The sequence below is a fragment of the Coregonus lavaretus genome (assembly GCF_964263955.1).
Source record: "Coregonus lavaretus genome assembly, chromosome: 12".
Taxonomy (NCBI): domain Eukaryota; kingdom Metazoa; phylum Chordata; class Actinopteri; order Salmoniformes; family Salmonidae; genus Coregonus; species Coregonus lavaretus.
Window position 1 is genome coordinate 34,443,783 of NC_139999.1, and position 17,213 is coordinate 34,460,995.

The 17,213-nt window shown below is 42.0% G+C and overlaps 2 protein-coding genes across 2 annotated transcripts in view; both read left to right on the forward strand.

Moving 5' to 3' along the window:
- LOC311138811 (sodium channel protein type 8 subunit alpha-like) overlaps positions 1-5,717 on the forward strand; it is a gene marked incomplete at both ends in the record, with an annotated part of 79,236 nt that extends 73,519 nt beyond the window's left edge. The window contains 3 exons of the mRNA XM_084173624.1: positions 4,961-5,167; positions 5,404-5,412; positions 5,712-5,717. Of these exons, the coding sequence (XP_084029750.1) occupies positions 4,961-5,167; positions 5,404-5,412; positions 5,712-5,717 (222 nt within the window). The remainder of the gene's footprint in view (positions 1-4,960; positions 5,168-5,403; positions 5,413-5,711) is intronic.
- Positions 5,718-6,050: 333 nt separating this feature from the next.
- The window catches only part of LOC311138405 (sodium channel protein type 8 subunit alpha-like), a 75,261-nt gene continuing 64,098 nt past the window's right edge, over positions 6,051-17,213 (forward strand). Inside the window, exons 1-2 of the mRNA XM_084173076.1 lie at positions 6,051-6,362; positions 14,482-14,868. Coding sequence (XP_084029202.1) covers positions 6,054-6,362; positions 14,482-14,868 — 696 coding nt within the window. The 5' untranslated portion in view covers positions 6,051-6,053. The remainder of the gene's footprint in view (positions 6,363-14,481; positions 14,869-17,213) is intronic.

Sequence of the window (17,213 nt, forward strand, 5' to 3'; positions counted from 1 at the left end):
AAAACCGCCTCAATGTAGGCTACATGATAATATGGAATAAGAGATGAGATGATGCCGGTGAGGTGACCCTTGTATTTAGAATAATTGAAGTTATTTTCCTGTAACAATTACTTGTTTTCTGTTTCATTTTATTTAAAAAACAAGCCCTCAATAGGCTATTCTTACCACAATATTACGAAAGCTGGTTCAACAGCAATGCGTCAAGTATCTTTCTTATCCTGGCCATATATTAGCCAAGTAGCGTATCCATAAAAGGTTTTGGTCTACTCGTGAGGCTTTTGCCATCATGCTTTTGCGTTATTCACAATTCACATAGGCCTACCTGCAGTGCATACTCATTTAGGCTTGTTTCCATCCCCATTTCCAAAAAGCGCCTCTTGTCCACTTACCAAAGGCGCGCTCCTCCAAACATATTCAAATTATTCAGTCCTATAATGCCATATCAATGGTATGCCTAGGCTATATCTTGCTTATTGAGAACGGTCATTACACACATACAATACAATTCACGGGAGCCTAGTATTTTTTATTTCAGGAGAAGTACGATGCATAAAGTCATGTATAGTCCTATACTCATTCAAGCCAATTACAACAATGTTAACTGTCAACACTCCAAACATATTGAACAAACACTCTATGTTTTTTTTTTTTTACTGTTGTTATTACTCTGCTGTAGCCTATGCTATTTCATAAACTGTAGTATCAATCCACAATGGACTAGGAGGATAATATTCCGTGCCCCCAGCCGAATTGGAGTTGTTGACAATGCAAAGCATGTTAATAACTTACAGAACTTGAGACAACGGCTTGCAGTATTAAGCCATGAAACGTGTTGAATGGCCAGTGAGTGACCAAGCCCTCGTCACACCTAACATTGATTTATTCATCAAAACCCAGCCCTTCCGGCCACCACCAACTATTGTGCTCATAATTCCCGCTGTGAAAATAGCAAAAATATTTCTGACACACCCATGGACCTATAGCGCTACCGCCAGCGCTAAGTTTTACCATTGTGTTAAGTTTGTTAAAATAGAGCCCAGAGTCTGTGACTGGTACAATGTGTCAATTTGAAAACACGTGAAACACAGCGATACACACACACACACACACACACACAGAAACACACGCACACGCATGCATGCACACACACACACCCACATGCACACAAATCTGTCAGACCTGCCTATTCCCCTCTACACTCATCATTAAAGTGATGCTACAAAGGTTTTGCAGACTTTTAAGCCAGTAATTTTGAATGTAGTGCTCAAGGGCCGAAAAAGGGTCCCCGAAAATAGTATTTTTCCCCTTTCTGATTTTCTCTGTATTTGCATATTTTTGACACTGGATCTTATCAGATGTTCAAACAAAACCTAATATTAGATAAAGGGAACCTGAGTGAACAAATAACACAACATTTGTACACTTCTTCTTGTAGTTGTTGATCAGTCTCTCACATCGCTGTGGAGGAATTTTGGCCCACTCTTCCATGCAGAACTACTTTAACTCAGCAACATTTGTGGGTTTTCGAGCATGAACTGCTATTTACTAGCTAGCACTCTGTTACACATCAGGCGGGAGGCGGGGGCGACACCGGTAGTTAGCTAGTTAGGTGTCCTTCGCCCTGGAAAACTCTGACAATACTTTTATTTCCCTTTTGACCCACATTTTAATCACATAGACAATCAGGGGCAATCCAAAATATCAGAAGTGTCACACAAGCAGGAAGATGACGTGCTCGAGGGGGGGACGTTCATGCAGGAACCAATGGGAAACTCGAGGGACGGCGTTCCTGCAGATGTGGGCTGCAATCACACAATTGCAAGCCTGCAGTGTTGTGGATTATCAATTGTGACAACTTGTGTGCTATCAAGCCAAAGGAGAAGACATGGAATTATTGATTTTGATGGTTGGCATTACAGAAAGGTTGCCCCTCATAAGTGGATGATTGTATAGCCTACATTTCACGAGTACAAAAAAAGTTGTCTTTTGGCCAGGTTATGGGTGGACTTTCGTAATCTTTCCTGCAAATGTACTCCAAAATTCAGCCATAAATACATCAGCGTACTCCATTTAGGAAATGTTTCAAATAGGGTTGACAATTATCTTCTAACTTTAGATTTGTGTTCCTCCATCTAGTATGATATGTTACCAGTGGCGATTTTAGCATGTAAATAATTGTGGGATGCTTGCCAGCAAAGCCACTACACAACACAACACAACACACCACTAAACAATACATTAATTGCACTATAACGGTGACAAATGGTGGCCACAAACGGTTAGGGTCTACATAAAGCTGTCTCAACAGCAGAGTCCCAACAGCAGTCCCAACACCTTACAACTACTACACCTGGTTATCAGTGGAGCCTTGTCTGGCAGCGAAACAGTTCATTCAGCCTCATTTACTGCCTTTTTAAAAAACATCGCTGATATGGCTGATTTGCTTAAACAAATGTGGTTTCTACTGACAATTGAGATGTACAAACTATGGCATAAGGGGACGACAAGCGGATTAGAGGCAATTTTGATTAAGACATTAATGAGCGAGCTAGGATGGACGTAGTCAATATAACTATTTGTTCAGCACTTTTGAAATGTACAGCGACAGAATTCAGAACATGGGCCATTCTTACAGTGTTATCCCTGTACACCAAGTCAGAACCGTAGGATAAATAAAGGGGGTATATAAGCAGACAATGAAAGCTCTTACAATATTCAATGATTACATTTCTCTAAAACAGGTTATAGGCTACATGTGCACCACCAAGTCAGAACAGTAGACGAAGGATTTGCCAGTAGATTGTCGACTTGATTCATGATGATGACTGCTAGCTAAGATTTTGAAAGTATGATGTTGACATGATCAATCCAATCAAAGCTACTGTAGATATAACGTGATTTGATGTCATTTTCTCTGTGGCCAATGACCTTGAGCCTTCTTGGATGGGCACTTCTAATGTAACTCTATGGCAGCACCCAAGGGGCTTACATTTTTGAGCTCTACCCTTAGACTTGGCAGTGACGTAGTCTCCCCATGAGTGACAGAACACTGAGCCAATCATGGCGCAACTAGAGAACATTACCAACCCCTACACTCCGTATTTTCCGCTGGCTGCCTCACCACCACAGAAAGCACTGAGCTAGGCTGAAACTCCTGCATTTTGGAGCTGCCTTACTCAAGAAAGCAAAATAGAGACCATGTTTGTATGCGGCTTTATTAACTCAATGATTATTTTAAAAAATTGTACATTCTTTGCAAACTGATATGTGACACGTGTTAATGCCAAAATAACATTCAAAACAGGCAAGCCCCCCCCCAACCCCACCCCCCCACCAATTATTTGTATTTATTATTATTTTTTAGCTAAACATGTGTGGTTCAAAACAGGTGGGTCTCTGCCCCACCTGCCCTGAATGACGGGTCACCACTGTATGTTACGTTTCGTATGATATAAATGAATTTGTGAATGTCTATCATCCATTTTGTATGATATGTTACTTCCTCCAATTCGCATGATATGTTAACGAATTCCAATACGTACAGTATGTTACTAATTTGTTAGTGCACGTTCACTATGAAAGGTACAATTGTGCAACTAACATGTACTATACATTTTATGCATTGAATGTAAAGATTGCGTGGCTTACTCCGACAGGAGAAGATTACAGTTGGTGTATTATGCATGTATGAGCCATACATTGACACGTCAAGTCCAAAACGGAAGGTTGAAAAAATACCAGCAAAGTTTTCAAGATCCCGCTCATCTCTTTAACTGAAATAATTTGAGTTGGTGTGTGGCAGTGTGATAAGGGTAGACCTACTATGCAAACTTACTACATCCATAATAGATTCATACATTCTGGTGAATTACCCAGGCGTCGTGGTGTGTGTAGGGGAGGGGAGGGGAGGGGGGTGTCCTCACACATGCACACTCACACCCCTGGTATATCAGGCTGTAAGGGATGAAGTGGGTTTAGTTTGGTGTAGTGGTAATATACTAGTGCAAGGAAGTTATTTTCCCCTATATGCTTGAGTTAGAAGTTGTTTGATGTTTTATTTGTAATTCATGTATTTTTAAACCTTGTAATTTTCTTTTAAATTGAGAGAAATCTCAAAATGGGGGATTGTGGTGAAGAAATTACAAGATTATGTTTAATACTGTTTATGCAATAGAATAGGGTTCTTAGAACTCTCTCATCTGTGTCTGTGTGAACTGAGAGGAGCCTCTGAAGCTGGAGCTGACAATTGATTTATGAATGGTTTGGTGATAAAACCTACAGCATGCATTCCATAGAATGAGTTGGTGTTTGTGTAATGTAAGGTACCAGGGCAAGATGGCTCGGGTATGAATAATGAGAGGAACCTTGTCTTCGGGGCCAAACTCTGGGTTCCATACAATAAGAACAGTCTTCATAGCAAATACTATCTGGCTGGGGGATACTAATTTATCATATATCAAGTCTCACCTTTTGACTCATTCCAAACATCTGCTGTTTGTCATGTAGACTGAGAGGGTGTATCTTTGCTATAAAATATATTTGTATTGTCTGTATGTCAGAGCTCTCGGCCCAACACCCAAGAGTGTTGGGTCGACCAGCTTCACTTGCTACCCTATTAATCTGATTGGTGATTGACCTTGTCCTCATTATTGATTAGAATTTCCACGACAATTCCCAGAGAAACCTGTTGGTATGGATGTCAAAGCACAGCTAACAGAGCTAACAGTGCCACAGATAGTACAGACACCATGAATTGACAGAGAAACACAGGGAAGTACCTCAGCTCTGGAAGAGCATGGGAGAATAGAACTCCAATAGAGAAAAGCAAAATACTGCTGCTTCAAACAATTAATGAATCAAGATGATCATGTTTATTCGTTATGACCATTGTTACAGTATATGTTGCTTCTCTTTGTTTTCTTTCTACCTTTCTTTCCTCCCCCCTCTCCCTCCCTCCCAGACACTGCGAGCGGCAGGGAAAACCTACATGATCTTCTTTGTGTTGGTGATTTTCGTTGGATCCTTCTACCTGGTTAATCTGATTCTGGCTGTGGTGGCCATGGCCTATGAGGAGCAGAACCAGGCGACGATAGAGGAGGCAGAGCAGAAAGAGGCAGAGTTCAAAGCCATGTTGGAGCAGATCAAGAACCAGCAGGAGGATGCACAGGTTAGTCCCTCCCTGGTGTTAGACTGGGTGTGGAGGCGTCTGTTTGTCTATCTGTCTCTCTGTCTGTCTGATTACTGGGTCTATCTGTCTGTACACATCTCACTCCCTTCACTTACATTTTTTAACATTTTAGTCATTTAGCAGACGCTCTTATCCAGAGCGACTTACAGTTAGTGAGTGCATACATTTTTCACACTTCTCCCCTGTCTTACCTGTTCTGTCTTGCCACCCTTCAGGATGCCCAGGTTAGTCCCAGACTGGGTGTGGGTGTTGTCTGTCTGTCTGTCTGTCTGTCAGTCTGCCTGCCTGTCTTCTGAGATTCTTCTGAGATTCATAATTTTGCTTAATCCACAAAATTGTAGCTAAGGTTACTAACGCCAGATAGCGCTAGTCAGCTGTACTTGCACCAAAATCAGGTAAATCTTATCCTAAAAGCGTGTTCTCCATCTGATAATGTATTAGTGAGCCAACCTGTTTTTAGGACTTTAATATCCATGACTTATCAAAACTCGTTTTCTCATGCCTTTGTCTTGTCCTGCAGTAGACATAGGATATAGCCTAGTGAGTAGCTCATGCTCCATGCTAAAACATTATTTTGCAAATATTCGAATCAGCAAAAAGTGATTCGAACCAGAATAAACAAAATCAGCCCTTGTCTGTCTGTCTGTCTGTCTGTCTGTCTGTCTGTCTGTCTGTCTGTCTGTCTGTCTGTCTGTCTGTCTGTCTGTCTGTCTGTCTGTCTGTCTGTCTGTCTGTCTGTCTGTCTGTCTGTCTGTCTGTCTGTCTGTCTGTCTGTCTGTCTGTCTGTCTGTCTGTCTCCCTTCATTCCCTTCACTTTTCCCCTCTCTTACCTGTCCCCCACCTCCCCACCCCTCAGGCTGCTGCCATGGCGACCTCGGCGGGCATGGTGTCAGTGGGCGACGCGGTGGAGGGGGGTGATGCAACGGAGGGCGGTGGTCACCTATCACGTAGCTCCTCTGAGGCGTCCAAGCTCAGCTCCAAGAGCGCCAAGGATCGACGCAACCGCAAGAAGAAGTCACGTCAGAAAGAGGAGGAGAAGAAAGAGAAGGGAGAGAAAGGCGAGAAGGTCGACCATGAGAAGCAGGTTAAGTCCGAGTCGGACGATGGCAGCAGGAGGAGCATCTTCCATTTCCCAGGCAACCGGCTGGGACGCAAGACGTCCATCATGAACCAGGTAAAAACTAGCACGAGACAATAAAGATAAACTATTTTCTTCATTTAATTCATTTTCAGAGACTTTCATGAATAAAGAGACATACAGTGCCTATCATAGGTATTCACCACCCTTGGATTTCTTCACATTTGACTGTGGGATTAAAATTGTATTAATTGTCATTTTTTGTCAATTATCTACACAAAATACACTATAATGTCAAAGTGGAAGAACATTTCTATATATTTTTATTTATGTAAAATAAAACACTATGTAAAATATTCACCCCCCTGAGTCAATGTTAGAAGCAATTTTGACAGCGATTACAGCTGTGAGTCTTATTATTTTCAAAATTCTTCAAACTCTGTCAAATTAGTTGTTGAGTGGCGTAGTTACAGCCATTTTCAAGTCTTGCCATAGATTTTCAAGCAGATTTAAGTCAAAACTGTAACTACGCCACTCAGGAACATTCACTGTCCTCTTGGTATGCAACTCCATTGTAGATTTGGTCTTGTGTTTTAGGTTATTTTCCTGTTGAAAGGTGAATGTGTCTCTCAGTGTCTAGTGGAAAGCAGACTAACCAAGTTTTCCCTCTAGGAGTTTGCCTGTGGTTAGCTCCATTCTCTTTATTTCTATCCAGAAAAACTCCCCAGTCCTTGTGGATGACAAGCATGCCCATAACATGATGCAGCCACCACCATGCTTGAAAATAGTTGTGTTGTGTTTGATTTACCCCAAACATAACACTTTGTATTCAGGAGAAAAGGTTAATTCCTTTTTTGCAGTATTACTTTAGTGCCTTGTTGCAAACAGGATGCCTGTTTTGGAATATTTTAATTCATTTAGTTTAGTATTGTGGAGTAACTACAATGTTGTTGATCTATCCTCAGTTTTCTGCCATCACAGCCATTAAACTCTGTAGAGTCGATGTCCACTCCAATCTAATTAGCATAATAAAAACATCCCCATAAAAATCTGTCAGAGATATGTCTCAATCCACCGCATCTGCCGATGTTGCACTTCCGCATCTGCGGTGAAAGGTGGCAGAGCTAGAGCGGTGTTTGTCAGACCATGAGATATCCCGAAAATCCCGAGCAACTTCTGTATGTAGCGTCCGAACAGTGGAAAGGTGAAACTCTCACGAACACGTACATGTCGGTTGTTTTGCTCTAGGACACCCACAGGCCTCACAGAACTCGTCTGAAGGGGCCCCAGTACCAGTTGAAAAAATGAATGGAAGTACACTACATGACCAAAAGTATGTGTACACCTGCTCGTCGAACATCTTATTCCAAAATCCTGTGCATTAATATGGAGATGGTCCCCCCTTTGCTGCTATAACAGCCTCCACTCTTCTGGAAATACTTTCCACTAGATGTTAGAACATTGCTGCTGGGACTTGCTTCCATTCAGCCACAAGAGCATTAGTGAGGTCAGGCACTGATGTTGGGAGATTAGGCCTGGCTCGCAGTCGGCGTTCCAATTCATCCCAAAGGTGTTCGATGTGGTTGAGGTTAGGGTTAAGTTCTTCCACAACGATCTCGACAAACCATTTCTGTATGGACCACGCTTTGTGGACTTGGGGCATTGTCATGCTGAAACAGTAAAGGGCCTTCCCCAAACTGTTGCCACAAAGTTGGAAGCACAGAATCATCTAGAATGTAATTGTATGCTGTAGCATTAAGATTTCAGTCATTGATGTTATAGGACTGTTTTGCTTCCACTGGTCCTGGGGCACTTGTTAATGTCAATGGCATCATGAACTCTACCAAGTACCAGGACATTTTAGCCAAAAACCTGGTTGCCTCTGCCAGGAGGCTGAAACTTTGCCACAAGTATATCTTCCAGCAAGACAATGACCCCAAGCACACATCAAAATCCACAAATAATGGTTGTTTGACCACAAAATCAACATTTTGCAATGGCCATCTCAGTCTCCGGATTTGAACCTGTGGTTTGAATTGAAGAGGGCAGTCCATAAGCGCAGACCGAAGGATATCAAGGATCTGAAAAGATTCTGTATGGAGCAATGGTCTAACATCCCTACCAATGTGTTCTCCAATCTCATAAAACATTATAGAAAAGGCTCAGTGCCTTTATTTATTTTTTTACATTTTTAGTCATTTAGCAGACACTCTTATCCAGAGCAACTTACAGTTAGTGAGTGCATACATTATTTTTATTTTTTATTTTTTCATACTGGCCCCCCCTGTGGGAATTGAACCCACAACCCTGGCGTTGCAAACACCATGCTCTACCAACTAAGCTACATCCCTGCCAGCCATTCCCTCCCCTACCCTGGACAACAGAATTGTGCGCCACCCCATGGGTCTCCCGGTCGCGGCCGGCTACGACAGAGCCTGGATTCAAACCAGGATCTCTAGTGGCACAGCTAGCACTGCGATGCAGTGCCTTAGTCCACTGTGCCACTCGGGAGACTTATCGTCATAAGGGGAGGGTTCACAAAGTATTGAAAACAGGGATGCCAAACATTTTGACACCTATCATTTTGAGATACAAAATGATTACTTGTTAAACAAAATCTTTCTTTAAACAATTGTATTAGTATAAAATAATACAAAATGTAAAGTTTTTTGAGCATACAATATACAGTAGCTCATTATTTGTATTATTTATTTTGTATCGTCTTTTTTTCTCATCTTTATCAAGGTTGCCAATCATTTTGGAGGTGACTGAATATAACAAAATGTTCTTTTCACTTTGATATTCTGGAGTATTTTGTGTAGATCAATGACAAAAAGAATCACAGTTAAATCCATTTAAATCCCACAAAAAATCCAAGGGGGGTGAATACTTATAATATGCACTGTAAAAGATTTGAAATTGTTATAATGTATGTAGGCCAGATTCACTATTCAACATTTATTGGCTAGTTGTATACATTGTTCAGTAGTATTACAAGTTTCCTCATGTCATTTTGTACAACATAGTGTGGCGGCTGATAAATGGTTAACTTTTTGATAAAAACACCAAAGTTGGTACAGAGGTAGATGTATGTACTCTGAAAAGATTTGGTTATCGAACCACCCCAGATTTGGCCACTGGTGGGCGTGGCATCCATTTATTTAAATGGCTGCCGACGGGAACACTATTTTACAATTCAGAAGGACTGCTTTGAGGTAAAGGCACCAAATTTGTCACAGAGCTAGATTTATGGACCCTGACAAGATTGTGATATGGAGCCACCACTGATTTGATCCCTGGGAGCCGAGGCAGCCATCTTACTTAATGGCTGCTGACTGTAGCACTATTTTACAGTTCAGAATAACTTTTTTGAGAGAAACATACCAAATGTTGCACAAAGGTAGATTTAGGTACCCTGAAAATATTTAGATATGGAGCAACCACAGAATTGGCCCCTGGGGGCTGTGGCAGCCATCTTACTAAATAGCTGAAGACTACCACTATGTTACAAACCTTTAATCTACAAAATGTCCTGGCATATACTTCTTTGACTTTTAAAAGTCACGGCTCATACTTCTTGGCCTGGATCACCTGAAAACCAAAAGGTTTAACAGTTACACATAGTATAATACAATGAGTACAGAGAGAAACACAGCAGCCTTGTAGGCCACATTTGTAGGGAAAAAAGTAAACATTTCTGGGACTGCTTCTAGCGGAGGTGAGTTAGAATGCTCTATTGACGAGGTAGCTCTACCTGGACATAAAACCAGCCTCGGCCCAAGACTGAATATTATTTTGGTCTAATGGGTTGGGTTCCATGAGCATTTAAACAAATGGTTACTGAAGCTACTTTTTAATGCCCATATCATGATCAAATACAGACTAACTACAGCTGTACCTGGGAAAAATATCCCAGCCATTGAGTTTGAGTAGTTCACAATTGCTGTGGACAATTCTCTCAAGCTGTGCTTCAGTAAGACAAGAACTGTACCTGGCACAGCTAATGTTTTACTTTCAACACATTTTGGTGGTGACTGTTGGTTTGAGGCAGCATCAGGTAAAGGTGTACTTACCTCTCCCTAAGGGACCTCCAAAATCATCATTAAAGAAACATTTTATTGGGTCAGTGGAGCCAATCATAGAAACAGACAGAATATTTAAAAAAGAGATTAGCACAACATCAAAAGCCCTGGAACTAAGCAGCTAACTTAATATTTGCTACTAAGCAAAGGGATCTCATGACTTTGGACCTGACCTGACACCCTGTATTAAAGTATATCAACCAACAGCTGTGTGTTACAAAAATGTATACAGTATAACATCTAGCCTATTTGGGGTGAAAGGCATTTTGTAGGATTGCTGCCATGGCCCCCAGGGGCCAGATCTGTGGTGGCTCCATGTCTTAGTCTTTAAAATAGTCCTTAGCTGTAAAATATTGGTACTGCTAGGCAGTCATTTTCAAAGATGGCTGCCACACCCCCCTGGGTCCAAATCTGTGGTGGCTCCATATCTAAATGTTTTCGGGATACATAAATGAACACTCTGCAAAATCTGATGCGTTTATCTAAAAAAAGGACTTTAAAACTGTAACATTTTAATACAGATAATGGCAATTTTTTAAGATGCCTGTGGTGGCTCCATATCTAAATCTACCTTTAATCTACAGTACCTTTGGGTCAAATTTGGTTTATTTATCTGGAAATAGTTATTCTGACCTACAAAATAGTGTTACAGTCGGCAGCCATGGGTCCATAAATCTAGCTTTGTGACAAATTTGGTGCCTTTACCTCAAAGCATTCCTTCTGAATTGTAAAATACTGTTAATGTCGGCGGCTATTTTAACAAATGGCTGCCAAGCCCCCAGGGGCCAAATCTGTGGTGGCTCCGTATCTAAATATTCTCAGGGTACAGTGCATTCGGAAAGTATTCAGACCCCTTGACTTTTTCCACATTTTGTTACGTTACAGCCTTATTCTAAAATTGATTAAATTAATAGTTTTCCTCATCAATCTTCACACAATACCCCATAATGACAAAGCAAAAACTGTTTTTTAGAAATTTTTGCAAGTGTATTACAAATAAAAAACAGAAATACCTTATTTACATAAGTATTCAGACCCTTTGCTATGAGACTCGAAATTGAACTCGGGTGCATCCTGTTTCCATTGATCATCCTTGAAATGTTTCTAACAACTTGTTTCTAACAACTTGATTCAATTGATTGGACATGATTTGGAAAGGTACACACCTGTCTATATAAGGTCCCACAGTTGACAGTGCATGTCAGAGCAAAAACCAAGCCATGAGGTCAAAGGAATTGTCCTTAGAGCTCAGAGACAGGATTGTGTATAGGCACAGATCTGGGGAAGAGTACCAAAAAATTTCTGCAGCATTGAAGGTCCCCAAGAACACAGTGGCCTCCATCATTCTTAAATGGAAGAAGTTTGGAACCACCAAGACTCTTCCTAGAGCTGGCCGCCCGGCCAAACTGAGCAATTGAGGGAGAAGGGCCTTGGACAGGGAGGTGACCAAGAACCCGAAGGCCACTCTGACAGAGCTCCAGAGTTCCTCTGTGGAGATGGGAGAACCTTCCAGAAGGACAACCATCTCTGCAGCATTCCACCAATCAGGCCTTTATGGTAGAGCGGCCAGACGGAAGCCACTAAAAGGTACATGACAGCCCGCTTGGAGTTTGCCAAAATGCACCTAAAGGACTCAGACCATGAGAAACAAGATTCTCTGGTCTGATGAAACCAAGATCGAACTCTTTGGCCTGAATGCCAAGCGTCACGTCTAAAGGAAACCTGGCACCATCCCTACGGTGAAGCATGGTGGTGGCAGCATCATGCTGTGGGGATGTTTTTCAGCGGCAGGGACTGGGAGACTAGTCAGGATTGAGGGAAAGATGAATGGAGCAAAGTACAGAGATATCCTTAATGAAAACCTTCTCCAGAGTGCTCAGGACCTCAGACTGGGGTGAAAGTTCACCTTCTAACAGGACAATCACCCTAAGCACACAGCCAAGACAATGCAGAAGTGGCTTCGGGACAAGTCTCTGAATGTCCTTGAGTGGCCCAGCCAGAGCCCGGACTTGAACCCGATCGAACATCTCTGGAGAGACCTGAAAATAGCTGTGCAGCGACGCTCCCCATCCAACCTGACAGAGCTTGAGACGATCTGCAGAGAAGAATGGGAGAAACTCCCCAAATATAGTAGTGCCAGGCTTGTAGCATCATACCCAAGAAGACTCAAGGTTGTAATCGCTGCCAAAGGTGCTTCAACAAAGTACTGAGTAAAGGGTCTGAATACTTATATTAATGTAATATTTCCGTAAATTCGCAGAAATGTCTAAAAACTTGTTTTTGCTTTGTCATTATGGTGTATTGTGTGTAGATTGATGAGAAAAAAATTTGTAATCCATTTTAGAAGAAGGCTGTAACGTAACAAAATGTGGAAAAATACTGTTCTGAATACTTTCCAAATGCACTGTATCAAATGTGATGCTTTTATCACAAAGTGAACGATTAAGTCAAATTTCTCAGCTTAGCCACCCCACTACAATGATGTCATACTAATGCAAGGTTTCATGTTAATGTAACAGAGGTTGCTACTGAGTGACATAATTACTAAGGCCTCACACCTTTCCCTCGCTCCCATTTTTTTATTTTCTCCTTTCTTCTTTCTCTCCTTCCTGGTGATAGTCAGTGATGTTGCATTGTGCTGACACATCCTCTGTTCAACACTAGTGCAGAGGAGAGCAGTTTTAGTGTAGTAGCAGTGACTGTACATTACTTTAGTCTTGGCCTGCTTGGTGTGAGGGAAGTGAAGGCCAGAGAGAGGCTTGCTTTCACAGGCCTCCTCTACATTATTTATAAGGCCTTTTCATTGATCATTCACTGTCCTGCTGAAAGCAGTAATCTAGCTGTGTTTTGTCATTACCCTGAGAGGCCCAGTTAGAACTGTTTACTAAGCAAAATGGACCTTTGCACACATTAGCGTGCCTGATTTCTAAAGTGACCATCTTCTAGTCTTTATTTGCTGTGTCTTTCAATGTTTGAATTAACCATTATCTCTCTTTTCTGTCTCTGTAGCTAGGTTTCCATCCAATTGGCGACAGATTTGCAAATATTCTAAAATATGCATAAAGAAAATATGCACATTTTCCCACCAGTGGTGTGTTTCCACCAAACAGACTTATTGTAGATAAAAAAAATCAGTGCGTGATGACGTAGTGCACACAAAATGACATTTTTCGCTTAAGTTTTCATGTACTGAATAAAAATCTAAAGTTAACATGTTTCCATCACATTTTCAACTCTACCGATAGCTTTGTCACAAAAACTGTTGCGTTAAATAGCAAAAGTGCCTACTCTGTTCTTGGCACATGCGCTCTAGCCAACAGCTCCCAGATACTGTGTGGATAGGCTGTGCAGGTAGGCTAGTCTACATGATGAGATTATTATGGATAAGAGCGAGAATATTTTTATTTGTCAAACGGCAGTCAAGCATCGATCATCATGTCACCAGAATAAGACCCTCAATATTTATTGGAAAGGAGTATCAAGATCACCATGCACTTTCACCACCCTGTGAAATTCATCATAACTTATTTTCAACTGTAGGCTAATAAACTGCATGGTTTCCTGAGTCGTAGTGGGAGGACTACACACCATGTCATCGCGTGACTCCAAGTTTACTTTCGATATGATGGTTGTTATATCAATATTTGCGCATTAAGGCGTTTCCACCATAACTTCTCGCATAATTAATTTTACAGACACAAAAAGATCCCACCATGTCGAACAAACAAATGATCTGTTGGCATTTATAAAATTGTACCGAAACTTACTGTTTCCATCACAGCTGTTGTGATTTTTTTTTATACGGTAGACTTTACACACCTAAAACCTGTGAATGGAAACATGCTTACTGGCTAATTATTTTTCTATCTTACCCTATTTGATCTCTTCATTTTACTTTCCTTTTCTCATTCTTTCTCTCTCCCTCACCATCTCACCCCCCCCCCCCCCCCCCCCCCCCCCCTCTCTTTCTCTCTCTCGCTCGCTCTATCTCTCTTTCGTGCTTTGTTTCTCTATCTGTCTCTTCTTCTTTCTCATCCCCTCACCTCTCCCTCCCTTTACTTCTCACTCTGTCTCACCCACTCTCGTTCACCCCCAACTCTCTGTCTATCCTTCCCTCTATCTCCCTCCTCCAGTCTCTCCTCTCTATCCCGGGCTCGCCCTTCATGTCGCGCCACAACAGCCGCAGCAGCATCTTCAGCTTCAACAAGGGCCGCCCTCCCAAGGACGTGGGCTCGGAGAATGAGTTTGCCGACGACGAGCACAGCACGGTGGAGGAGAGTGAGGACCGCCGGGGCTCCCTGTTCATCCCCTACCGCCGCAGCAGCTACAGCGGATACAGCCAGGGATCGTCGCGCCTCATCAACCCATTAGCGCCCCACATTGGAGGGAAGAGGAACAGCACGGTGGACTGCAATGGCGTGGTGTCACTCATCGCTCACCAGCCCGGCGGGCGCCTTCTGCCTGAGGTGAAAATAGATAAGGCAGCCACTGACGACAGTGTAAGGACGTCTATAAACAGTGTATAGGCATGATGGAGGTGGCCCACGCCCTGGTCTCTCCAGCTTCTTTCTCCTCTTTTTCCTCCTCCTGGCCATTCATTTCAGTCCGGTTTTATTTATCTCTCTCTCTCTCTCTCTCTCTCTCTCTCTCTCTCTCTCTCTCTCTCTCTCTCTCTCTCTCTCTCTCTCTCTCTCTCTCTCTCTCTCTCTCTCTCTCTCTCTCTCTCTCTCTCTCTCTCTCTCTCTCTCTCTCTCTCTCTCTCTCCTCTCCTCTCTCTCTGTCTCGCTCTCTCTTTCCCTTCTCTGTCCTCCTCCCTTCTCAAGAATTGCTCAGCACTCACAGCCTTATTACACACACTCCAATGTTTAGTCTTTATTTCTCCCCGCCCCCCTCGCTTCAGCTGCTCTGAGTGGTGTGCTCTTCCACCAATGAAAAACAACAGATTCCTGGCCTCCATTATACCAATCCTCCTGCATACAAGTCTCTCTAAGCACCTATCTAACAAACAGATAGCTCTCCCTAGGATGCCGTGCCCCATCCACAACAAGCATTACTAGAAACTCTCTCCCTCTTAATCTGGCCTCTTCCCAAGGACTTGCAAATTCAAGACCAGTTTATTCTGTCTGTCTTTCGCCACCATTTCTCCACATCTCTTTTGTCCACCGCCCCAAGATACTGGAGGTGCAATAAAACGAAAAAACGTAACCTTTTTCCAATAACAGCATTCTTCCTCATCCTAGCTACACTCTAAAAACAAGTGCTAGTTAGTACAATAAAAAGGGTTCTTTATTTTGTCCCTGTTTATAATAATTTTTATGGTTCTTCATTACACTGATAGAACTAGAGGGTTCTTCATTACACTGATAGAACTAGAGGGTTCTTCATTACACTGATAGAACTAGAGGGTTCTTCATTACACTGATAGAACTAGAGGGTTCTTCATTACACTGATAGAACTAGAGGGTTCTTCATTACACTGATAGAACAAGAGGGTTCTTCATTACACTGATAGAACTAGAGGGTTCTTCATTACACTGATAGAACTAGAGGGTTCTTCATTACACTGATAGAACTAGAGGGTTCTTCATTACACTGTTAAACATTTCCCAGCTACTGGTTGCACTGAAAATAAGGTAACTATACAAAAAGTTAATATATTTGTAGAGCTGGATTAAGGTATTATTGCTGATTACTTCAGAATAAACCTCCCTTGGGATTTGAACTCACAACCTCTCAGTTTTCCTGCTTTGCCACTGTTGGTACTATAGAGACTGTTAAAAGATTAGAACCAATAGATATTCTGTCATTTATCCCTATGGGGGAACCCTTTTGGGTAATTACCCAAAAGGGGACCATCGCGCTCTCCCAGAAGCTTGGCTGGTGCATAAAACCCGCAAATTCAGACAAACAAAAGGTGTGATGGGTCTGCACTCAAAAAGATGTAGCATGAAGCTTACTTCATTTTCAGTTTTTTTCACTGCATCAGGGATAGCAGACACAGACGTTTCGGCTTTGCAGCCTTCTTCATTGTGTAGGTACATAAAAAAAATAAAAAATTAAACAGCATTTGTATGGAACAACCGAGGAGCAGCAGGTGCTTTTAATCAGGGTTGCCACTCATCTGCCAATCAGGGATGTGGCTTCTCTGGTTTACCTGTATACAAGTTAGTCACAAAGAATTATAGGGTATGGGAGTGGGCACGAAGGGCAATTGAGGGAATCTGACGTGAACCATTCATGAATCAATTGCCTTAGGTGTCTGCTCACTTGGATACATCAAATCAATTCATGAGATAGTTTACCACAAAATACATCAGACACAGCCATCATAAATATGTTGGGCTAACTCATAAACAATATGCAAAATCTGATATGGACAGTGTTCTTGTATAAGAGTCTAAATTTGGCCTATAGGAAGGAGGCAAAATCTAGTTCTTCGTTTAAACTGTGTGGAGATCACAGGAAGTTGGTGGTACCTTAATTGGGGAGGACGGGCTCGTGGTAATGGATGGAGCGGAATATATGGAATGATATCAAATACATCAAACACATGGTTTCCATGTGCTTGATGTCATTCCATTTGCTCTGTTCCAGCCATTATTATGAGCCGTCCTCCCCTCAGCAGCCTCCACTGGTGGAGCTACATAATTTAATTTATATATCCACATGGCGTCTCATTGGAGTAATTTGTTTTCATAATCACCTCTGCGTGGGGGATAAACTTTTTCGATCCTGACGCAAAGCAATTCATTAATGAAATGATTTTGTTCTATAAAGTGTCTTGCAACTGGCAAGGTGATATCTTGATGTCTGATAGTGGATTTATGTGCTCCAAGGCGTACTTTCAATGCGCGGGATGTTTTTC